At 46.1% G+C, this 24,886-nt stretch overlaps 1 protein-coding gene across 2 annotated transcripts in view; it reads left to right on the forward strand.

The window, feature by feature from the left end:
- Positions 1 to 19,972, forward strand: part of lman2 (lectin, mannose-binding 2) — a 31,212-nt gene extending 11,240 nt beyond the window's left edge. Inside the window, exons 2-8 of one of the 2 annotated variants that reach the window (XM_033632889.2) lie at positions 8,832 to 8,950; positions 9,195 to 9,312; positions 11,491 to 11,570; positions 13,650 to 13,811; positions 14,011 to 14,125; positions 14,275 to 14,394; positions 15,303 to 19,972. In XM_033632889.2, coding sequence (XP_033488780.1) covers positions 8,832 to 8,950; positions 9,195 to 9,312; positions 11,491 to 11,570; positions 13,650 to 13,811; positions 14,011 to 14,125; positions 14,275 to 14,394; positions 15,303 to 15,463 — 875 coding nt within the window. In that variant the 3' untranslated portion in view covers positions 15,464 to 19,972. Of the gene's footprint in view, positions 1 to 8,831; positions 8,951 to 9,194; positions 9,313 to 11,338; positions 11,422 to 11,490; positions 11,571 to 13,649; positions 13,812 to 14,010; positions 14,126 to 14,274; positions 14,395 to 15,302 lie in introns of both variants that reach the window. The other variant, XM_033632881.2, reaches the window with a different exon arrangement.
- Positions 19,973 to 24,886: the final 4,914 nt, after the last annotated feature.

The following is a 24,886-nucleotide window of genomic DNA, read 5'->3' on the forward strand; positions in this document are numbered from 1 at the left end:
TGTGTCTCACTGTGTCTCTCTGTGTCTCACTATGTCTCTGTGTGTCTCTCTGTGTCTCACTGTGTCTCTCCTGTGTCTCACTGTGTCTCTCCTGTGTCTCTCTGTGTCTCACTGTGTCTCTCCTGTGTCTCTCCTGTGTGTCTCACTGTGTCTCTCCTGTGTCTCTCTGTGTCTCACTGTGTCTCACTGTGTCTCTCCTGTGTCTCTCTGTGTCTCACTGTGTCTCACTGTGTCTCTCCTGTGTCTCTCTGTGTCTCACTGTGTCTCACTGTGTCTCTCCTGTGTCTCACTGTGTCTCACTGTGTCTCTCTGTGTCTCTCCTGTGTCTCACTGTGGCTCTCCTGTGTCTCACTGTGGCTCTCCTGTGTCTCTCTGTGTCTCTCCTGTGTCTCTCCTGTGTCTCTCTGTGTCTCTCTGTGTCTCTCCTGTGTCTCACTGTGTCTCTCCTGTGTCTCTCTGTGTCTCTCCTGTGTCTCTCCTGTGTCTCTCTGTGTCTCACTGTGTCTCTCTGTGTCTCTCTGTGTCTCACTGTGTCTCTCCTGTGTCTCTCCTGTGTCTCTCTGTGTCTCCTGTGTCTCTCTGTGTGTCACTGTGTCTCTCCTGTGTCTCTCCTGTGTCTCTCTGTGTCTCTCCTGTGTCCCTCTGTGTCTCTCCTGTGTCTCTCTGTGTCTCACTGTGTCTCACTGTGTCTCTCCTGTGTCTCACTGTGTCTCTCTGTGTCTCTCTGTGTCTCACTGTGTCTCACTGTGTCTCTCCTGTGTCTCTCTGTGTCTCACTGTGTCTCACTGTGTCTCTCCTGTGTCTCTCTGTGTCTCACTGTGTCTCACTGTGTCTCTCCTGTGTCTCTCTGTGTCTCACTGTGTCTCACTGTTTCTCTCCTGTGTCTCTCTGTGTCTCACTGTGTCTCACTGTGTCTCTCCTGTGTCTCTCTGTGTCTCACTGTGTCTCTCTGTGTCTCACTGTGTCTCTCCTGTGTCTCTCTGTGTCTCTCCTGTGTCTCTCTGTGTCTCACTGTGTCTCACTGTGTCTCTCATGTGTCTCACTGTGTCTCTCCTGTGTCTCTCTGTGTCTCACTGTGTCTCACTGTGTCTCTCCTGTGTCTCACTGTGTCTCACTGTGTCTCACTGTGTCTCTCCTGTGTCTCTCCTGTGTCTCTTCTGTGTCTCACTGTGTCTCTTTGTGTCTCTCCTGTGTCTCTTTGTGTCTCTCTGTGTCTCTCCTGTGTCTCTCTGTGTCTCTCCTGTGTCTCTCTGTGTCTCTCTGTGTCTCACTGTGTCTCACTGTGTCTCTCCTGTGTCTCACTGTGTCTCTCCTGTGTCTCTCCTGTGTCTCACTGTGGCTCTCCTGTGTCTCACTGTGGCTCTCCTGTGTCTCTCTGTGTCTCTCCTGTGTCTCTCTGTGTCTCTCTGTGTCTCACTGTGTCTCACTGTGTCTCTCTGTGTCTCTCCTGTGTCTCTCCTGTGTCTCTCTGTGTCTCTCTGTGTCTCCTGTGTCTCTCTGTGTGTCACTGTGTCTCACTGTGTCTCTCCTGTGTCTCTCCTGTGTCCCTCTGTGTCTCTCCTGTGTCTCTCTGTGTCTCACTGTGTCTCACTGTGTCTCTCCTGTGTCTCACTGTGTCTCTCTGTGTCTCACTGTGTCTCTCCTGTGTCTCTCTGTGTCTCTCCTGTGTCTCTCTGTGTCTCACTGTGTCTCACTGTGTCTCTCCTGTGTCTCTCTGTGTCTCACTGTGTCTCACTGTGTCTCTCCTGTGTCTCTCTGTGTCTCACTGTGTCTCACTGTGTCTCTCCTGTGTCTCTCTGTGTCTCACTGTGTCTCACTGTGTCTCTCCTGTGTCTCTCTGTGTCTCACTGTGTCTCACTGTGTCTCTCCTGTGTCTCTCTGTGTCTCACTGTGTCTCTCCTGTGTCTCTCCTGTGTCTCTCTGTGTCTCACTGTGTCTCACTGTGTCTCTCCTGTGTCTCTCTGTGTCTCACTGTGTCTCACTGTGTCTCTCCTGTGTCTCACTGTGTCTCACTGTGTCTCTCCTGTGTCTCTCCTGTGTCTGTCTGTGTCTCTCTGTGTCTCTCCTGTGTCTCTCCTGTGTCTCACTGTGTCTGTCTGTGTCTCACTGTGTCTCTCCTGTGTCTCTCCTGTGTCTCACTGTGTCTCTCCTGTGTCTCTCCTGTGTCTCACTGTGTCTCTCTGTGTCTCACTGTGTCTCTCCTGTGTCTCACTGTGTCTCACTGTGTCTCTCCTGTGTCTCTCTGTGTCTCACTGTGTCTCTCCTGTGTCTCTCCTGTGTCTCTCCTGTGTCTGTCTGTGTCTCACTGTGTCTCTCCTGTGTCTCTCCTGTGTCTCACTGTGTCTCTCTGTGTCTCACTGTGTCTCTCCTGTGTCTCACTGTGTCTCACTGTGTCTCTCCTGTGTCTCACTGTGTCTCTCCTGTGTCTCTCCTGTGTCCCTCTGTGTCTCTTCTGTGTCTCTCTGTGTCTCTCCTGTGTCTCTCCTGTGTCTCACTGTGTCTCTCCTGTGTCTCTCCTGTGTCTCACTGTGTCTCTCCTGTGTCTCACTATGTCTCTCCTGTGTCTCTCTGTGTCTCTCCTGTGTCTCACTGTGTCTCTCCTGTGTCTCTCCTTTGTCTCTCCTGTGTCTCTCCTGTGTCTCTCCTTTGTCTCTCCTGTGTCTCACTGTGTCTCTCCTGTGTCCCTCTGTGTCTCTTCTGTGTCTCTCTGTGTCTCTCCTGTGTCTCTCCTGTGTCTCACTGTGTCTCTCCTGTGTCTCTCCTGTGTCTCACTGTGTCTCTCCTGTGTCTCACTGTGTCTCTCCTGTGTCTCACTATGTCTCTCCTGTGTCTCTCTGTGTCTCTCCTGTGTCTCACTGTGTCTCTCCTGTGTCTCACTGTGTCTCTCCTGTGTCTCTCTGTGTCTCTCTGTGTCTCTCCTGTGTCTCACTGTGTGTCTCTGTGTCTGTCTGTGTCTCACTGTGTCTCACTGTGTCTCTCCTGTGTCTCTCCTGTGTCTCACTGTGTCTCTCTGTGTCTCACTGTGTCTCACTGTGTCTCTCTGTGTCTCTCCTGTGTCTCACTGTGTCTCTCTGTGTCTCTCCTGTGTCTCTCTGTGTCTCTCTGTGTCTCTCCTGTGTCTCACTGTGTCTCTCTGTGTCTCTCTGTGTCTCTCCTGTGTCTCTCCTGTGTCTCACTGTGTCTCTCTGTGTCTCTCCTGTCTCTCTGTGTCTCTCTGTGTCTCACTGTGTCTCTCTGTGTCTCTCCTGTGTCTCTCTGTGTCTCACTGTGTCTCTCTGTGTCTCACTGTGTCTCTCCTGTGTCTCTCTGTGTCTCTCTGTGTCTCTCTGTGTCTCACTGTGTCTCTCCTGTGTCTCACTGTGTCTCTCTGTGTCTCTCCTGTGTCTCTCTGTGTCTCACTGTGTCTCACTGTGTCTCTCCTGTGTCTCACTGTGTCTCTCTGTGTCTCACTGTGTCTCTCCTGTGTCTCACTGTGTCTCTCCTGTGTCTCTCTGTGTCTCACTGTGTCTCTCCTGTGTCTCACTGTGTCTCTCCTGTGTCTCTCTGTGTCTCTCCTGTGTCTCACTGTGTCTCACTGTGTCTCACTGTGTCTCTCCTGTGTCTCACTGTGTCTCTCCTGTGTCTCTCTGTGTCTCACTGTGTCTCTCCTGTGTCTCTCCTGTGTCTCTCTGTGTCTCTCCTGTGTCTCACTGTGTCTCTCCTGTGTCTCTCTGTGTCTCACTGTGTCTCTCCTGTGTCTCTCCTGTGTCTGTCTGTGTCTCACTGTGTCTCTCCTGTGTCTCTCCTGTGTCTCACTGTGGCTCTCCTGTGTCTCTCTGTGTCTCTCTGTGTCTCTCCTGTGTCTCACTGTGTCTCTCTGTGTCTCACTGTGTCTCACTGTGTCTCTCCTGTGTCTCTCCTGTGTCTGTCTGTGTCTCTCTGTGTCTCTCCTGTGTCTCTCCTGTGTCTCACTGTGTCTGTCTGTGTCTCACTGTGTCTCTCCTGTGTCTCTCCTGTGTCTCACTGTGTCTCTCCTGTGTCTCTCCTGTGTCTCTCCTGTGTCTCACTGTGTCTCACTGTGTCTCTCCTGTGTCTCTCTGTGTCTCACTGTGTCTCTCCTGTGTCTCTCCTGTGTCTCTCCTGTGTCTGTCTGTGTCTCACTGTGTCTCTCCTGTGTCTCACTGTGTCTCACTGTGTCTCTCCTGTGTCTCTCTGTGTCTCACTGTGTCTCTCCTGTGTCTCACTGTGTCTCACTGTGTCTCTCCTGTGTCTCTCTGTGTCTCACTGTGTCTCTCCTGTGTCTCTCCTGTGTCTCTCCTGTGTCTGTCTGTGTCTCACTGTGTCTCTCCTGTGTCTCTCCTGTGTCTCACTGTGTCTCTCTGTGTCTCACTGTGTCTCTCCTGTGTCTCACTGTGTCTCACTGTGTCTCTCCTGTGTCTCACTGTGTCTCTCTGTGTCTCTCCTGTGTCCCTCTGTGTCTCTTCTGTGTCTCTCCTGTGTCTCTCCTGTGTCTCACTGTGTCTCTCCTGTGTCTCTCCTGTGTCTCACTGTGTCTCTCCTGTGTCTCACTGTGTCTCTCCTGTGTCTCACTATGTCTCTCCTGTGTCTCTCTGTGTCTCTCCTGTGTCTCACTGTGTCTCTCCTGTGTCTCTCCTGTGTCTCTCCTGTGTCTCTCCTTTGTCTCTCCTGTGTCTCACTGTGTCTCTCCTGTGTCCCTCTGTGTCTCTTCTGTGTCTCTCTGTGTCTCTCCTGTGTCTCTCCTGTGTCTCACTGTGTCTCTCCTGTGTCTCTCCTGTGTCTCACTGTGTCTCTCCTGTGTCTCACTGTGTCTCTCCTGTGTCTCTCTGTGTCTCTCTGTGTCTCACTGTGTCTCTCCTGTGTGTCTCCTGTGTCTTACTGTGTCTCTTCTGTGTCTCTCTGTGTCTCTCCTGTGTCTCTCCTGTGTCTCACTGTGTCTCTCCTGTGTCTCTCCTGTGTCTCACTGTGTCTCTCCTGTGTCTCACTATGTCTCTCCTGTGTCTCACTGTGTCTCTCTGTGTCTCACTGTGTCTCTCCTGTGTCTCTCTGTGTCTCTCTGTGTCTCACTGTGTCTCTCCTGTGTCTCTCCTGTGTCTCTCTGTGTCTCTCCTGTGTCTCTCTGTGTCTCTCTCTGTCTCACTGTGTCTTACTGTGTCTCTCTGTGTCTCATTGTGTCTCTCCTGTGTCTCTCCTGTGTCTCACTGTGTCTCACTGTGTCTCTCTGTGTCTCTCCTGTGTCTCTCCTGTGTCTCTTCTGTGTCTCACTGTGTCTCTTTGTGTCTCTCCTGTGTCTCTTTGTGTCTCTCTGTGTCTCTCCTGTGTCTCTCTGTGTCTCTCCTGTGTCTCCCTGTGTCTCTCTGTGTCTCACTGTGTCTCTCTGTGTCTCTCCTGTGTCTCTCCTGTGTCTCACTGTGTCTCTCCTGTGTCTCACTGTGTCTTACTGTGTCTCTCTGTGTCTCACTGTGTCTCTCCTGTGTCTCTCCTGTGTCTCACTGTGTCTCACTGTGTCTCTCTGTGTCTCTGCTGTGTCTCTCTGTGTCTCTCTGTGTCTCAGTGTGTCTCTGTGTCTCTCCTGTGTCTCTCCTGTGTCTCACTGTGTCTCTCTGTGTCTCTCCTGTGTCTCTTTGTGTCTCTCTGTGTCTCTCCTGTGTCTCTCTGTGTCTCTCCTGTGTCTCCCTGTGTCTCTCCTGTGTCTCACTGTGTCTCTCTGTGTCTCTCTGTGTCTCTCCTGTGTCTCTCCTGTGTCTCACTGTGTCTCTCTGTGTCTCACTGTGTCTCTCTGTGTCTCACTATGTCTCTCTGTGTCTCTCTGTGTCTCTCCTGTGTCTCTCCTGTGTCTCACTGTGTCTCTCCTGTGTCTCTCCTGTGTCTCTCTGTGTCTCTTCTGTGTCTCTCCTGTGTCTCTCTGTGTCTCTCCTGTGTCTCTCCTGTGTCTCTCTGTGTCTCTCCTGTGTCTCACTGTGTCTCTCCTGTGTCTCTCCTGTGTCTCACTGTGTCTCTCCTGTGTCTCTCCTGTGTCTCTCTGTGTCTCTTCTGTGTCTCTCCTGTGTCTCTCTGTGTCTCTCCTGTGTCTCTCCTGTGTCTCACTGTTTCTCTCCTGTGTCTCTCCTGTGTCTCTCTGTGTCTCTTCTGTGTCTCTCCTGTGTCTCTCTGTGTCTCTCCTGTGTCTCTCCTGTGTCTCTCTGTGTCTCTCCTGTGTCTCACTGTGTCTCTCTGTGTCTCTCTGTGTCTCACTGTGTCTCTCTGTGTCTCTCTGTGTCTCTCCTGTGTCTCTCCTGTGTCTCTCTGTGTCTCCTGTGTCTCTCTGTGTGTCACTGTGTCTCTCCTGTGTCTCTCCTGTGTCTCTCCTGTGTCCCTCTGTGTCTCTCCTGTGTCTCTCTGTGTCTCACTGTGTCTCACTGTGTCTCTCCTGTGTCTCACTGTGTCTCTCTGTGTCTCACTGTGTCTCTCCTGTGTCTCTCTGTGTCTCTCCTGTGTCTCTCTGTGTCTCACTGTGTCTCACTGTGTCTCTCCTGTGTCTCACTGTGTCTCTCCTGTGTCTCTCTGTGTCTCACTGTGTCTCACTGTGTCTCTCCTGTGTCTCTCTGTGTCTCACTGTGTCTCACTGTGTCTCTCCTGTGTCTCTCCTGTGTCTCTCTGTGTCTCACTGTGTCTCACTGTGTCTCTCCTGTGTCTCACTGTGTCTCTCCTGTGTCTCTCTGTGTCTCACTGTGTCTCTCCTGTGTCTCACTGTGTCTCTCACTGTGTCTCACTGTGTCTCTCTGTGTCTCACTGTGTCTCTCCTGTGTCTCACTGTGTCTCTCCTGTGTCTCTCTGTGTCTCACTGTGTCTCTCCTGTGTCTCACTGTGTCTCACTGTGTCTCTCTGTGTCTCTCTGTGTCTCTCCTGTGTCTCACTGTGTCTCTCCTGTGTCTCTCCTGTGTCTCTCTGTGTCTCTTCTGTGTCTCTCCTGTGTCTCTCTGTGTCTCTCCTGTGTCTCTCCTGTGTCTCTCTGTGTCTCTCTGTGTCTCACTGTGTCTCTCTGTGTCTCTCTGTGTCTCTCCTGTGTCTCTCCTGTGTCTCTCTGTGTCTCCTGTGTCTCTCTGTGTGTCACTGTGTCTCTCCTGTGTCTCTCCTGTGTCTCTCCTGTGTCCCTCTGTGTCTCTCCTGTGTCTCTCTGTGTCTCACTGTGTCTCACTGTGTCTCTCCTGTGTCTCACTGTGTCTCTCTGTGTCTCACTGTGTCTCTCCTGTGTCTCTCTGTGTCTCTCCTGTGTCTCTCTGTGTCTCACTGTGTCTCACTGTGTCTCTCCTGTGTCTCACTGTGTCTCTCCTGTGTCTCTCTGTGTCTCACTGTGTCTCACTGTGTCTCTCCTGTGTCTCTCTGTGTCTCACTGTGTCTCACTGTGTCTCTCCTGTGTCTCTCCTGTGTCTCTCTGTGTCTCACTGTGTCTCACTGTGTCTCTCCTGTGTCTCACTGTGTCTCTCCTGTGTCTCTCTGTGTCTCACTGTGTCTCTCCTGTGTCTCACTGTGTCTCTCACTGTGTCTCACTGTGTCTCTCTGTGTCTCACTGTGTCTCTCCTGTGTCTCACTGTGTCTCTCCTGTGTCTCTCTGTGTCTCACTGTGTCTCTCCTGTGTCTCACTGTGTCTCACTGTGTCTCTCTGTGTCTCTCCTGTGTCTCTCTGTGTCTCACTGTGTCTCTCCTGTGTCTCACTGTGTCTCTCTGTGTCTCTCCTGTGTCTCTCTGTGTCTCACTGTGTCTCTCCTGTGTCTCTCTGTGTCTCACTGTGTCTCACTGTGTCTCTCCTGTGTCTCACTGTGTCTCTCTGTGTCTCTCCTGTGTCTCTCTGTGTCTCTCTGTGTCTCTCCTGTGTCTCTCTGTCTCACTGTGTCTCTCTGTGTCTCACTGTGTCTCTCCTGTGTCTCTCTGTGTCTCACTGTGTCTCTCTGTGTCTCACTGTGTCTCACTGTGTCTCTCCTGTGTCTCTCCTGTGTCTCTCTGTGTCTCTCTGTGTCTCACTGTGTCTCTCACTGTGTCTCTCTGTGTCTCACTGTGTCTCTCCTGTGTCTCTCCTGTGTCTCTCTGTGTCTCTCTGTGTCTCACTGTGTCTCACTGTGTCTCTCCTTTGTCTCTCTGTGTCTCACTGTGTCTCACTGTGTCTCTCCTGTGTCTCTCTGTGTCTCACTGTGTCTCTCTGTGTCTCACTGTGTCTCTCTGTGTCTCACTGTGTCTCTCCTGTGTCTCACTGTGTCTCTCTGTGTCTCACTGTGTCTCTCCTGTGTCTCACTGTGTCTCTCTGTCTCTCTCTGTCTCTCACTGTGTCTCTCTGTGTCTCACTGTGTCTCACTGTGTCTCTCTGTGTCTCACTGTGTCTCACTGTGTCTCTCTGTGTCTCACTGTGTCTCTCCTGTGTCTCTCTGTGTCTCACTGTGTCTCTCTGTGTCTCACTGTGTCTCTCCTGTGTCTCTCTGTGTCTCACTGTGTCTCTCTGTGTCTCACTGTGTCTCTCCTGTGTCTCTCTGTGTCTCACTGTGTCTCTCTGTGTCTCACTGTGTCTCTCCTGTGTCTCTCTGTGTCTCACTGTGTCTCTCTGTGTCTCACTGTGTCTCTCTGTGTCTCTCTGTGTCTCTCTGTGTCTCTCCTGTGTCTCTCTGTGTCTCACTGTGTCTCTCCTGTGTCTCTCTGTGTCTCACTGTGTCTCTCTGTGTCTCACTGTGTCTCTCCTGTGTCTCTCTGTGTCTCACTGTGTCTCTCTGTGTCTCTCCTGTGTCTCTCTGTGTCTCACTGTGTCTCTCTGTGTCTCACTGTGTCTCTCTGTGTCTCACTGTGTCTCTCCTGTGTTGTCCGTGCAGGTGTTGGCAGCAGTCCCAGCAGTCAGTGGGACTTCTGGGGAAGCACGTTGGTGACGAGCTCGTACGTCCGCCTCACTCCAGACGAGAGGAGCAAGCAGGGATCGATCTGGAACACTGTGGTGAGGAAACACTTTGAACATCACCTCTGTCTGACTCTGATCATCAGTTATACTCAGGCTGGACTGACGTGTCCTCTCTGTGGACTCGTAGTGAAATATGAAATAAAATACTGTAATAAAATAAACAGCAGATGAACCTTTTTAACACTGACTGATGTCAGAGAGAAAGTTTGATGTTCTGTCTCTCTGTGGTTGTTTCCTGCTGCTGTATGAAGTCAGTGTGTTGTCTGTGTGTGGTCCTCAGCCGTGTTACCTGAAGGACTGGGAGATGCACGTGCAGTTTAAAGTTCACGGGTCAGGAAAGAAGAATCTCCATGGCGACGGCATCGCTGTGTGGTACACGAAGGACCGACTGCATCCAGGTAATGTTGGCGTGTTCAGCCTCAGAGTCACTGCTGAGTCACTGCTGCAGAGGAAGAGGCTCATCCAGCTTCATGTCACTTTATTGTAACACTGTCTGACATCAGAGTGTTACCCAGAATGCAACACTCACCTGTTACCTGCAGCTGCTGTTTTTTTAACCACTGCTTCCTTCTGACACTTAAACAAACAAATAAGATCACAGCTCCTGCAGCTGCGTCATATTCAGGGGGGCAAACCTTTCAGCAAAAAACAAAGTAGGTTGTGAGATTATAATCTCTGACAGCAGCATTATGATGACCTCACTTGGCTCATATGCTGAGACTGTTAATTAGCTGATTGGGTTGAGTTGTTTTAAATAAGCGAACACTATGCAGTGTTTCCCCGATAACACAGCTGCTATAAAATCTCCTCACACACAGTTAATGTGCCGTCTCTCCTTAAAGCAGCCAGAGTCAAGGGAGGAGCAGCTGATCTGATCAACTGGACACTGATTGTTCGTTCACATTCGATAAAAGTCTGATCAAAGAGCTGATCGGTGACTCTGTCTGATGAGGCTGAATTGTGAACCATGAGTCGGCTAAAACAAACTGACGGAGGTCACACTGAATTACACTATGATGCATTCATGCTCTATTCAGTAAAAATGAGTATTGGGAGAAGTTAAATTCTAACATGGTGTGTTCAAATGTAGTCTTGTAAAATGTAGTTTGCAGTGAGGAACTTAAAGTTGTTAAAGGAGAAATGTGTTGATGTTTTCACAGCAGTATAAAACAGATTTAACATAAGGAATTATGTTGAAGCCGTGATTAAAAACACGTGTTTTATGTGAAAGAAGGTGATTATAAAGGTTGTTTCATAAATATGTCTGATTGAATTTGAGCTAATTAAAAGAAGTGTGATGAAGAACAGAATGACTTTAAAACTGTCCAGTTATTTTTTTTTTTTACAAAGAAGGTTTCTTTGTTTTGCTGGAACAAAGGGAAAATAAATAACAAGAACAACTTTATCGGTATCAGCCCAGAGTTTCACGGTCAAATGAAATGATCAATGTAGGTAATCAGCTAAATGGACCGACGTTACCTGTGCTGCTGTAATTAAACACAACACTTGTTACATTAGTTGAGTGATGTTGCCTAAGACAGGAGCAAAGTGTCAAATCAATGAAAACAACAGAAGCTGAAATGACTTTGTTACAGTTTTTCTTTTTGTTGTGGTCATTGTAAAATCAATTAATAATCTTCATATCTAAGTTCTGACTTTAACTGAACAAACAGCAGCTGTAAAGACCAAAAACCAGACACAATTTTAATACAGTGCTTTTTATACTCTGCTCTCTGCTCTCTGCTCTGCTCTGCTCTGCTCTCTGCTCTGCTCTGCTCTCTGCTCTGCTCTGCTCTCTGCTCTGCTCTGCTCTGCTCTCTGCTCTGCTCTGCTCTGCTCTGCTCTGCTCTGCTCTCTGCTCTCTGCTCTGCTCTCTGCACCGAGCTGATGTCACCCTTAAACCTCTTTTATAGCAGTGAGATGACATTAATTCTGCGTTGTGTTACTTCCTGTATCCTTATTCTGAAGTTAAATGAAAGTCACATTTTAAAGCATCTTCGTCACCTTTGTCCCTGATGAGTCTGCACTCCTGATATGAAAAACCTTCCAGCAGCTCATTGATCAAAGTCTTACACACGGTTAGAGACGGTGAAGCTGCTGTCTGTCACAGCAGCAACAGAACTCCTGGAAAATAACAAGTTTCTAAACTGTGTATTTACTCAGAGCTACTCAGGTACTCAAAGCTGAACACAGTGGAACTGCTTTATACCTGCTCACCTGCAGGGTCACACATGTTGAGATGATCATGTTAGATGCAGCCCAGGTGAAGGTGGAGACAGTCACACGAACGCTCATCACGCTCCCTCCATCAGACAGCTTTGTTTCATCGTGTCCAGATGTGTGTGTCCACGGCCTCAGTGCTGACTCAGAGAAGTGTCTCGCTTTGTGTGCTCATGTCTGGCCTCATCTCTGCCTCCATCCTAGGCCCTGTGTTTGGAAACCAAGATCAGTTTCATGGCCTGGCTATTTTTTTGGATACCTTCCGCAATGACCTCCATGGGATGGATGTAAGTGTGTGTGTGGTGTGTGTGTGTGTGTGTGAAGCTCGAGGCGATAACCAGCTTGTTTCTTTGCAGGGCCTGTGTTTTCCAACAATGCTCTGTTCCACGGGCTGGCCGTGTTTATAGATACTTACTCTAATGATGATGCCACAGATGTGAGTGGTCGCTCAGGTTTTACTCCGTCAGCATGCTGTGTTTCCTCACGTTACGTTAGCATGATGTCAGAGACTGTTTGAGCATGTTCAGAGGTCATTCTGCCATATTTATGTCTCCACAGCAAAGTAAAGATTTAATGACAGGAGCTAATGAGCATGAGGCTCTGCTGCAGGAACACTGCTGTTCAGTGGTCGTTTCTATTTCACCACAACTCGTCCTGTGAAATCTGCTGCTTTCACATTGCAGTTAAAAGTGTCTCAGATCCTCTGTTTTTAATCTGTGTGAGCAGATCCTGATGCATTTCCTCATGAGTGTGATCTGTCAGTGAGCAGACACTGTGCAATCTGAGTCTGTTTCTGTTGTACAGCTGCACACCTCGCTGTACAGTCAGTCTGAATCTCATCTGTTATTGACTGTGCAGCGTGCAGGTGGGAGTGAGGAAGAGCCACGCCCTGATTAGCTGCTCCAGAGCTGGTGGATGTTTGGATGAATTTCTGACGTTAGAAATGTTCGTCGGCTGTTGTCAGGCTCTTGAAGCAGAGCCATGAGTCTCACGCCACCGTCCTATTTGCAGCCTCGCCACCTGATTTATATGCAGCCCCCCCACACTCTCTGCTCCTGTAGCAGCTCGACTCCTCATCGTGGGTCAGGGTTGGAAATTAGCACTGTCATTATCTACTGAGTGTCTGGTAGATTTTGGAACTCAGCAGCCACAGTGAAAAGTGAACAAAAAGTTAATTTCCAACCCTGACATGGATGTTTAAAGAGAACTCTGCAGCTGTGTCTCGTGTGTGATCAAGAATGGATGAGGACAAACACATTTGAGGTCGTGAATATCTCGAGCTAAATGATCCACAGTCCCGTCATTATAAAGACATTGGTCCTCTGTTGAGTCCTCGGCTCTTCAGGTGAGACATCAACTTTAATTAGTGACTGCCCACACATGATATGAAGCTGACGCAGAGGTGGAGGAAGAACAGATCTGTCAGCAACAATATCTTTGTGTGGTCATCCGTTGATGAGCTGCAGCGTGATGCATCGCTGTGTGCTGGGGGCGGCACTTGATGTGTCAGTTGATGTGGCGCGGCGGGGCGCAGCTCTGCCTCTGATTGTCTTACCCTGACATTGTTACCCAAACCAGTCTCACTTCTCTTGCTATAACCAAACCAATCTGACCTACAAAGGTAACAAGTGTTAGCCAATCAGAGGGAAAGAAGGGCGGGTCATTCCTTTGCTAACATAGGAAACGCGAATTAGCCACCAGGACAGTGTTACCAGCTGTAATTGCTGATGACCATGTTTCCACATGTTAACGCAGCGAGCATTCTGTCTGTCAGCAAAGATAACAGGAAATACAAGAAAAGACAAAACATTAACATGACAAAATAATTAACCTTCACCTCCTCTAAAAGGACAGAGCTGTAAAATGTGGCGCTGAAGACTCACTGAGTCAGCAGAGCGCCGGACTGAAGGAAACAACTCCAGTGTTTCATGTTATTTTTAAAGGATGTTGGGTTATTGAGAGCAAACTTACCATCCATATTACAGGCCTCTGCTATCAAACAAACTTCCACCTGACTCAGAGCTTTCAAACAAATCTTTATTGACAGTTGTGAACAGGCAGAACTCTCCTCTGAGCTGTTGGAAAGTCCATCAGACTGTATGAACAGTGTGAGCACATGAATCGAGAGCTTTGGTTTTTCATTACAGACGATTTCCTCATCCAGAGGGAGTCTGACTAAAACAACATTTGTGAAACAGACTCAGATCGTGCAGTGAGCTGAGCTTCAGACTCAGAACTGACTGCTTCAGTTAGTTTGACACAAACTCGGTTTGACACAAAGGATCCACGTTTAATAATTCCGATCAGGACGTAATGATGTCATCTGAGCCTCAGAGACGACGGACAGCTGCAGTGTGAAGGACGCTTCAGTGTTTATAGAAACATGACCTGTGATGTATCATGTGGGCTTCTTATGTTTTATTTTATATATTCATTTATTCCTCATCTTTATTTATTAACGTGTGTACAGCTGTGTTTGTGTTTAAGATTCATGTTGTGTCCTCTCTGTCGTCAGCGTTCCTTCCCGTACATTTCAGCCATGGTGAACAACGGCTCAGTGAACTACGACCACGGTAAAGACGGCCGATCGTCGGAGCTGGGAGGCTGCTCGGCTGAGATCAGGAACAGAGAGCACGACACGTACCTCGCCATCCGCTACTCCAAAGGAAGACTCACTGTATGTAGAGGAACTCTGGGAAGCTTCACAGCTTCTCTTCGTCTAGTTCAGTCAGAATATTTTCAGCCTGTCATGTCAGTGACAAGCATGTCACCTTCCATGTTTCACATTTTAGAACAGCTTCTTTAAGTTGTAATAATAAAGTGTGAGTTGTTTCAGTGCTGCGCTGCGTCACTAACATCCGGTGTGTGTCCTGCAGGTGATGGTTGATGTGGACGATAAGAACGAGTGGAAGGAGTGCATCGACATCGGAGGAGTTCGACTTCCTACAGGATATTTCTTTGGTGCCTCAGCAGCTACAGGAGATCTGTCAGGTGGGGCGGGGCTTAATAAAGACATCATAATATTCACTGCTGAAGTTTTTTTTATATTTGTACCACGTTGTGCAGTAACATTTTCTTTTCACAGCTGATTCTAACATTTGTAGAGTATTTTAAGTCTGAAGTGGTATTTTATTTTGCAGATAACCATGACATCATCTCGATGAAGCTCTACCAGCTGATGGTCGAACACACTCCTGAGGAGGAGAACCTGGACTGGACCAAGATCGAGCCCAGCGTCAGCCTCCTCAAGTCCCCCAAAGGTACGTTTTTTTTATGCCTTTGCGCCACCGATAGCTGCGGCCGGAGGCATTATGGTTTCGAGTTGTCTGCCTCAACGTTGTGAACACAATATCTCAAGGACGCCTCAGAGAATTTCTTCACATGTGGCACAAACGTCCACTTGGACTCAGTGATGAGCTGATTAGCTTTGGTGGTTATGGATCAAAGGTCAAGGTTGCTGTGACCTTACATCCATCTCATTCTCATGAAGGCAATATCTCAGAGAGAATGTCTTTAAATTTGGCACAAACATCCACTTGGATTGAAAATGTGCCAAACTCTGCAGTGCAGAGTCAGGACGCAGCACTCAGCCTGTTTGCTGACGTATGGAGCAGGTCAGGACGTCTCAACTGTTTGAGTGTGCCTGCTGTGCAACTACATTGAAAACAATTAATATGAGGGCAAAAAAAACACAGCATGTGTATATACAGCCCCTTAAGCTGCTGTCACACTGTCATGTGGTCATCACCCTGACAACCACCACCTGCAAAGTAAAGCATTTTTCAAAGTGTCTGCTGCCGCCTCGCTCAGGGCTGTGATGACACTGGCAGAAGTGTAAGCTCCCTGTAGCTGCAGACTGTAACAAGACGAAGGAAAGCTCTGAAATGACCAAAGATTTCTACAATTTACCATCTGAGGTTTGGTGGAAACGTTATCGTGCCTCCCCTCTGTCACCTTCCCCTCACTGAAATGATGGAGGCAGAGAGTTACGGAGCAGCAGTTTGAAAGCAGCTTTATGAAGACGTGATAATTTACTTTACTCTGTTAGTATCAAGTTTCCTGGGACTTATTCGGAAGTCTTCCACAAACCAGACGAGCAGCCGTCCTGAACATAAATATGAACATGAACATGAACATGAACATAGCCTCTCTTCATCTCCCCTCACAGACAACATCGACGATCCCACCGGAAACTTCCGAGGGACGCCCCTGACCGGCTGGAAGGTGTTCCTGCTGCTGCTGTGCGCTCTGCTGGGGATCGTGGTGTGTGCTGTGGTGGGAGCTGTAGTTTTCCAGAAGAGACAGGAGAGGAACAAGAGGTTCTACTGAGCAGAGACCAGGTGTCTGTAGTGAGATGAACTGTTTCCAGATTGAGCACATCAATGTGAATTCTTTTCTAAAGATTGTACAAATGTTTATATCTTTGAAGCACTGCGTTCAGAGTGAATGATGGCGACCTGTGATGTGGGGAAGAAGGTGCAGAACCAGTGGCGACCGTAATGAGTGGCTGCTGCTGTTTATGTTCTCCATGTATTGATTAACTGCACGGTTAGATCAGACCCCCCCCCCCCCCCCCCCCCCACAACTCCTCTTTTAACATCATGTTAACACCTGCTGGACCCTGGCAACACACCATCATTTAGGTTTTCATTTGTGTCCTCCAGCCTGTTTGACCTGAGTATTTATTGGGGGACGACAGTAGCTACATGCACACACACACACACACACACACACACACAGGAAGCGTGGAGAGCGTCACCCTGTTTTAACCCATGGACAAAGTGTTTTATTTGTTAACGTCAGTCTCATTCTGACATTTAGAAAATACAGTTTTGATTGTGAGCAACTTTAAAACAACTGAATGAATTAAAGTCACATCGTGCTGAAGAACAGAACGCAGTAGTGTTCCTGTTAGAAACCACTCTGTCTGCAGCTGTACTCATTACTGAAAGGAGAACTCTGGTATTTTTCAACACGGAACATTTTTCATGTTGTCGTGTCAAAGTGACTTGTGGAAACAACACTTATTTAGTTCGGTCTAGTTGAATAAGACGCCTTCAGCAGGCTGCAGTGTAACCACAGACGTCAGCGCAGTGCACTTTAGAAATTTACCTGCAGTAAAGGTGCTTCTGTCTGCCACTGACAGGCTCAGAGATCATGTTGCAAATATCCTGAGAATCCTCTTACAGAGCTCCTAATTCTGCCTCCTGTGTTGTACGGTGGTGTGTCTGTGTCACTTTGCAGTTACACCTCCAAAACACTCAGTGTTTACACACAGTGCTGTAAAGTTTAGTTGATTCAAAACACACATTAAACGCACATTAAACGCACATTAAACATGTCTTAATAGAGACAGTGTCAAACACAAATCAGCTTCACTATAACTCGCAGCATTCACAGACAAACACTTGTCTTTATCTGGACACATTTTCCCCACAAATACAACATGCTAACGTTATTAGCACAAGCCTATGGCATTTTACATTGTATAAATTAGCCTAGCAGCTAGCAGAGATTTCCTCTGCTCATATTTCAGCCAGGATAAATCACACACAGTGTGTGGAGGCTTTATTGTCTTCACAATTTATTGTTTCTTATCTGTGAAATTAAAGTAAATCAAAGCTTTGTTTCCACTGAGGGAAATGGTTTCAGCTTACAGAGACAGACAGGAGGTCTGCGTCACTGTGACACTGTGGAGTTACATTTCTGGGGAGGTGCACGTCAGGCTACGGTGTAGAAGTATAAATCCTGCTTTATGGGTGTTTCAGTAAAATTCTCAGAGCAGCAGAAACTGTGACCTCAGTGAGGAGGTGTGGTCGACCCTGTTGATTGGTCGCCCTTTTGACCTCGTTTGAGCTCATTCCTAATGAGATCGATCACAATCGTCTCTGCACCATGTGATCTGTAGTGTTTTAGTCCCTCACTGTCCTCCAGTGTTTGGAGAATATTTCTCCAACCTCTTTGTCTTTCTGGCGTTTTCTCCTCCTCTCAAGAAACGCTTACTCCTCTTAAACTCCTCCTTCCTGCTCCCAGCAGTTTTTACTTTAAGGCCTGAGACGCTTGTAAATAACTTTTATCTTCACAGGATCTGTCTGAACTTTAAGACTCTTTTTTTTCTAAGAATTTATTTTATAATTTTATCACCAGGAGCAACTGGTTGTGAATACAGCCCCTGATTGTTATCATGAGTGTCTGGAGTCATCACAGAGAAGAGTCTACAGACAAATGAAAGTCCTTCTGTATCTTTCACTTGTTTCAGTCTCACTAGAGGAGAGGACTTGTTCTAAAATCTCACAGACTTTTTCACACCGTCAGAATCAGCTGAATATTCAGCCATGATACTGAAAACCTTTTAGAGAAGAGTAAGACTCACTGTCTTTACTCCAACACAACAGACTGTCACCACCTCTCCTCTCACTAGTGTTCTCCTCCTGCAGCACCTCCCCTCTGGAGAGACTTCTCATCAGTGAGACTTCTCATCAGTGAGACTTGGATACAAAACAGACTGAACAAGGAGAAGGTACAGGGAGGGATCCTTTCATGATGGTGTCAGACACTCAGGGTAACAGTCTGATCCTGTCAGTGAACAGACTCTGACGCCGTGAACAGAGTGGAAACATCACTTCCTGTTTCACTGCTGCAGCCTCTCTGTCAGCACAGTTATTGTTGCTCCCTTCAGACACTGAGACACAGAGATATGAAAATAAGGTCCAGGTTAAAAGCAGAGTTCTCCTTTACCCATCCTGAAGTGTGTCAGTGTGTGTCCTTCTTGTTCTTTGGTTGTCAGTGTAAGAGCAGTGCAGAACAAACACCTGAGCGATCACCTGTTGACACACCTGATCTGTGTGTCTGTGCTGTCGATGGAGTTTGATTGTGTAGGTGGTGCTCTGTTTCTTTTTGGTCTGCTCGGCCGTAGCTCGTTAGCTAACAGCTGGTAGCTTCCTGTCCAACAGAAAACAGGCCAGTTGTGTGTCGCTCTTCATCCCCATCCTCTTCCTCAGTGTCACCAACCTCAGACTCACTCTTGTTTTGGATCAAGCTTTGTCCACTCTGCGTTTCACCTCACTATATACATTTTTTTTTCATCAGCACCGTCTGTGATATTTGTTGCTTCCTCTCAGACGCCTGCTGCTCATAGTCTGACACCTGGTCCCTACCTTCTTTTAAAGTCCCGCCCCCATCTGAGCGCTGTGACCAGGAACATCCTGAACATGACGAAATAAACATACAGTAATAAACTCCAGTCAGGGGGCGGAGCCTCTGCAGATAAACACACCACGATGCTGCTGTCTGAGTCTGTACATCAGTTTTAGGAAATCCCTGTAAGGGTTAACTCCACCTGTCTCTGTTCACGCTCCACATATTCTATATATCATAGTCTGATATTATTAAACCTCAAATTTCAACCAGGCCAAACTTTATTTAAACAGTCAGGACCAGATGATTGAAGTGGAAACACACAGATGTTCCTGAACAGTTGTTTCAATTTTTGAACCTGTCACAGTTTCATACATTGAGCTAATAATTGATCTGATTTCAGGTCTGAACTCAGACAAGTTTCGTCTCCAAGAAAAGCAGAAACCAGAAAAGTACATTTTCTGTCGTGGATCCTCGTTTCCTCTGAGTGTTACTCATGTTGTGTATTTGCTGCCAACACTTTCCTCTGGTGACTGAGCCGAGCACGTCTCAGCCTCAGTCTCAGTTTGCTGTTTAACTGAACACCAGGGCTGAGCCAAATACTCATGAAACCAGTTTGTGTTGCAGAACATGTACTTTATATGAATATTATATGATTAAAATGTGTCACTATCTGTACTGGTGATGGCTCATGTTTAATCTGTTCCTCTGTGATCAGCTACTCTGTAAATACTTTTCTCACTGGTAGTAAATATTGAAACTTCTGATCCATACAAATCAATATAAGCTGATTAGCCCTGCCCACTTCAATTGAAACTCCACCCTCTTCTGTCATAAACTCCACCCACTCTGAGAACAGATACAGACACTGATGATGGTGTACTCACTCGTCCCTGTTGAACGATCAGACACCACGTGGACACATGGAGTTGAATCCTGACTTTATATTTTACAGTTACAGACAGGACACAGAGCAAACTTACACTGATCTAAAAACTGTCACTTTAAATCGCCACGTCTCTAAAAGACAACGACACAAACTAATGTGTCACATGTAATCAAACTGTTTAAAGTCTGCTACATGATGATGATGATGATGAAGCTCTTACTAATTACCACGACTCTAACATGTCACAGCAGGATGAAGCAGTCAGAGTTGAGTGTATGAGCAGATGAAACTGAACAACCTTTAGACTGAAATGTTTGTTCTCCCTGCAGGTGTCTGAGCAGCTTTTTGGGTTTTATATAGAATCTTCTTTTTTTATTTGTCCAAGTGTTTTTTTGTTTTTGGTTAAAGATGCTGAATTGTGACAGAAAACTTCTTCAGTCTTATGAAAATAAGAACAATTAACTGCGACATTAATCAGTGATGAATAAGATGTAGTTTACAGAAGAGGAGTAACTGAACCCTGACGTCCAACAGATCACAGTCCTCTCCTCACGTTCTCTCAGCGTCATGTTTGTACAGTTGGTTTTATGTTTCTGTTTCTGTGTGAAGCAACAAGGTGAAACCACGGAGTCGATGACAGACTCGTTCTTCATCACAGCTGAGATGCAGATTTCTCCTCCTCAGTTTCAGTCAGCGTCTCTCTCTCTCTCTCCCTCTTCTGTATTTGTTTCTGCCACATCAGTGGGGTTTGTGATGAGACTTGAAGCAGCTCCTCTCATCAGAGATAATGTATTAAAATGATAAAACAGAAACGATCTGACTGAGCTGTGGTTTATTGATGAGTTTAAACCTTCAGTGATTACTGAACTGAAGTGATCCTCAGATAATTCCTCCTCCTGGGTTCATGCAGCACTTTATAAACGCTGGAGTTATGTTAAAGAAAGTTTCTCTGCAGATTGTGAAGTGCTGAGTCCATCACCAACACATCACTGTGGATTAAAGAAAGTATTATCAGGAAACATAATCCAGTTACAAAGTCAACTTCAGAATGCTGAGTGCTCCATTTTGAAATACATTTATATTTATGTTTTGTTTTATACAGGGTGACTGTAGGTCCTTAAAAAGTCTTAAATTCAGTGTAACAACAGTGAAGCCTTAAAAGTCATTAAATAGTCTTAAATTTGAAGTTGTGAGGTTTTCACTGATTTTAACTAATTTCATTTCATTTGAATTTAATTTTGTGAAAATTATTGAAGCCTTTCTGTGTAAAAGTCCAAACCTTTAAAAAACTATAATACTGTGATTTTCTTTCTGACCTGTTGGCAAAATGTAGATCGACTTAACTCAGTCTAATAACCATATTCCATCATGACACTGACCTCTGCACAGGACCACAGATATACTACTGACCTGCGACGCTTTAATAAGTGAAACATGATTTATTCACCAGTCTGTCCTAAATTTGGTTAAAATGCACTTTTAAAAAGGTCTTTAAAAGCTTTAACTGTAACTGTCTGACACCTGTAAACAATATTCTCATGTTGCAGCTGTTTGGTAGTTTAATTAATAACATTAACATTAGTTTTGTTTTCATGTTGGCAGCATGTCATTTTAACACATATCGTGGATACAACCAGGTTATGCATTGTTAACAGTTGACAGTTCGGATTTATTTAAGTGTGGTTGTGTGAGTTATTTATCCACAGTGATGTGTTACATACAGTGGTGTGTTAGTCAGCAGTTAAACGTATTTTAGACACCTGGAAAAAGTCCCACACTAAAAAGATCAATGTCAGTTTAACTGTTCGATATATTGAGAGTATTTTCAGTGCTTTACTTTTCTGTCAGACAGCCTGATCCAACAGGAGAGCTGTTAACATCATCTCTGCTCTCTTCACAGCCAGACTCCAGTGATAAAACCAGTGATTTAACACCAGTGAACTCAGGAGCTGCTGGTCTGCTGCTGCCTCCATCAGTCAGTGTGTTTGTGTGACTTTGGTGAATCTGAATTAACCCTTTAAACACCAAAGTCACACAGTGACACAAACACACTGACTGATGGAGGCAGCAGCAGACCAGCAGCTCCTGAGTTCACTGGTGTTAAATCACTGGTTTTATCACTGGAGTCTGGCTGTGAAGAGAGCAGAGATAACAGCTTCAGTTTCCTGTTGTAAATAACTGTCTGACAGAAAGGTGAAGCAGTGACAATAATTTCAATATAAAGGACACCTAAACTGACATTCATTTATTGAGGTGTCTAAAATACATTTTGTTTCTGACCCGTCCTCAGCAGGACATTGTTTAGCTTCACGTCAGACTCCTGCCTGTTTCTCCAAACTGAGGGTGTACTGACCGACACCTGTAACACACTGACTGTGGATAAATACCTCACACAGCCACACTGCAATCACTCTGAACTGTCCCTTTAAGATAGACCCAATATATAAGACACAACATGAGGAAAAGCATAAAAGGTTCCTTTAAAATCAAAGCACACCGGCTCAACCCACAGTGTGTGGTGACTGTTTTTTAAACATGAAGCTCTGACTGTGATGTGACGTCATCGTCCTCTGGAGAACATACACGTGCTCAGTCTGTGTGCGTCATGACTTCATGACTTTAAGTGTTAACGTTTTCATCTTGTGTGTTCAAACGGCTCATATACGTTTCATCTGCTCTTTATGTGTGATGAAGATTTCCTAAAGTGTGACCTATCCCCATGACACTCAGTCGTTCCTTCAGCCTGCGTCAGGTCCCTCTCACGTGTTGTGTGCAGTTATTTTGGTTCAAAAACAATTATCATACATTAATATTGTCGATCAGTCACCAGAGGAACAAAAAAAAAGATTTTCATTTTGGATCAAACACTGAAAACTATTAAAAATCCCACATGTTCAGTTTGGGCCTGATCATTAGCGGTGCTGTTAGCATGCTACATGTTAGCATGCTACATGTTAGCTCCATGTTAGCCAAAAATGCATGACAACGGTAACTAAGGGGGCGGGGCCTAGTGGAGGGACGTTTTTCGCGGTTTATTTGGAATGGTTAAACCCCGCCCACTCCCCCGTTACGCTGCCGTTAGTGAAACACCTGACGTTTGTCTGCCGTTAGCATTTCGTACGTTAGCTAACATGCTAACAGTCCCGTCATGTATGTTCAGAGCAAATAACTGTGTCCGGATGATTTTCACCGTCTGAGGACTGAAAACAGTTAAACTGAGGAGTGTCTGTCCTCCAGGACCACCTGTCCACCTGTCCACTGAGACACCTGTCCACCTGTCCACTGAGGAGGACTGCGTCACTTCCACAAGCTAAGTAGCTGCTGTTAGCTAACATGCTAATGACTGTTGGTGGTTTCTAAACTCTTCTTTGGTCTTTGGTTGTTGTCAGGTGCATTTTGAAGCTTTCCCGCCGTCACACTGACACAAGTCCTTTTATTTGAATGTTTTATTTTAGTTTGTCTGAATAAACAGTCTCAAACTGACAGTGTAATAACTAACATTATTGAGACACAGGGTCGTGTTAGAACACAGAGAACATGCAGACATAGGTCATATATGTCATATACAGTCATATATGGGATGTCATCATATGGCAGATTCTCCACATAGTGAATAAAATGTTGCCGTATTTTAAGCAGCTGGTGAGTAACTGTCCACTTCTCACAGTCCAGCAGGTGATGCAGCTCTGACCTCATCACAATACATTTTTTGACAGTTGCCAAAAGGTGAGAAGCCATTTTAACAGTTCTTCAGTAGCACTGATAATCAGGGCCGTGCACGGACATTTTGCAGCGCAGGTGCTCAGGTGGGAAAAAAAGGACACCGGTTTGGACAAAAAAACCAAACATAAATAAATACATACAGAAAAACACGTGCACACACAGAGCTCCCTGCTGGAGGTTCCTCTCAGTCAGGAAGGCCTCAGTATGTATATATTAGTGCACAGCAATGAGCAGTGACATGTCTGAATCAACACATCTGTACACAAAACTGAAAAAACCTATTCTCTGAATAAATAAAATAATAAACCAACAACCTGCCTTTGTTCAGTTGCAACAATCAGGATAACTCTCTTCTAAATTAACTTTAAATATTCTTAAAGAATCCCAGAGAACAGATGCATGCAGCTCTGTGCTCCTCCTCTGTGCTCTGTGCGTACCACAGCCCCAGAGACTGCATGTCAGGAGCTGTGTTTCCATCCAAAAGTGATTTGAATCATTGGGAAATGTGCATTAAAAGAAATACGAATCCTGTGTGTTTCCATTAAATGTACGGAATTTGGTGAAAACTACAAACTCGTGCGAGTTTTCCGCAGAACCAGAAACAAAACAAGTCTCGCATTCTTCTACGTTTTCTGGCGGTTGTCAACCAGCTTGTAAATGCATTACCGCCTTCCCGACCCTGAGTGTGGGTATCACCCTGGAGACAGGTGCGCTACGTCACACTTAATTCGAACATAACTGTTTCCATCCCCCGTTTTGCGAATCAACATTTTTCAAATCAACCGAAACCCGGCTAAAGCGAACGTATTTTAGTTTGTGCGAATCAGGGGATTTTAATTTGAATTTTGGCGTTTCCATCATAATTTTCCGATGCGATACTTCTAGATGTGCATCTAAACAGGCTGATGGAAACATGGCTACTGTTGTTTCACTGAATTATCACAGATGTGACGTGGGAGACAAAAATATTATTTCAAATATAGTGCTGCATGATTAATCTAATCGCAATCGCGATGTCAGGCTGTGCGATTACAGAACCACATTAAAGGCTGCGATTTACAATTTAATGTAAATAAATGTTAACGTGTGTGTCTGTGAACGTGACTGCCTCTCCTGTAGTGTGTGGAGTTTGTTGACATCACACCCACAAGCTATCCTGGTGTGTGCAGCACGTATGGTCACGTATGAAGTTGCCACGTCCCGCGGCAACACGACCAATCTATATCAGCACTTGAGACAGCACAGAGAAACATAGGAAGAGTGCATGTGAGAGAAAGACGAGCCGTTTAACGTTAAAGACAAAGAGACAACTGAAAGACACCAGAGCCTCATAAAACAACATCCAAGCACAGTTACGCAAACATCTGTAAGTGTCACGGGAAAATCACGGACTCCATAACAAACTATATAATAAGTTATAACAAATGAAAAATTGAGCAACTTTGCTCGGGTTCGGCCCACTTGACATGCTGCTGTGTTGTGCTATGGTGCTGGAATTTGTCATTTACGTGACAACGCCTGAACACAACACAGGCTCGCTCCACTGTGTGTACAGTGTCGTGCTGCGCTGCTGTGTGAGCAGCGTGTTTGACTGTGCTCAGTCTGTTGATGGTCATTGACACACTGTCTGTCCATAACAATAACTCTGTCAGGTCAGTGCCCCCTGATATAATGTAGGGAAACACTGAGTCAAGCAACAAGACTCATGATACCATTTATTTATTATATTGTAATCGCAATCGCAAATCGTGATATTGTCCACTCAAATCACAATCGCACATTTTTATCAAATCGTGCAGCACTATTCAAATGTAGTTTTGATGTGGGAAGGCAGTTCGTCACTTCGTCTGTCTCCTCTCACTCTGGACAGCTGGTGAACCTGAATGTGTCAGAGAGTTGGAGGGAGACGGTGGGATTTAACTGTCTGACCTGTCATTAAGCTGATGGTGGATTGTTGCCTTCATCAGTGCGTCTGTATTAACATGTTTCAACAGTGGTTTAGT

The sequence above is a fragment of the Epinephelus lanceolatus genome, chromosome 7 (assembly GCF_041903045.1).
Source record: "Epinephelus lanceolatus isolate andai-2023 chromosome 7, ASM4190304v1, whole genome shotgun sequence".
NCBI classification, from domain to species: Eukaryota; Metazoa; Chordata; class Actinopteri; order Perciformes; family Serranidae; genus Epinephelus; species Epinephelus lanceolatus.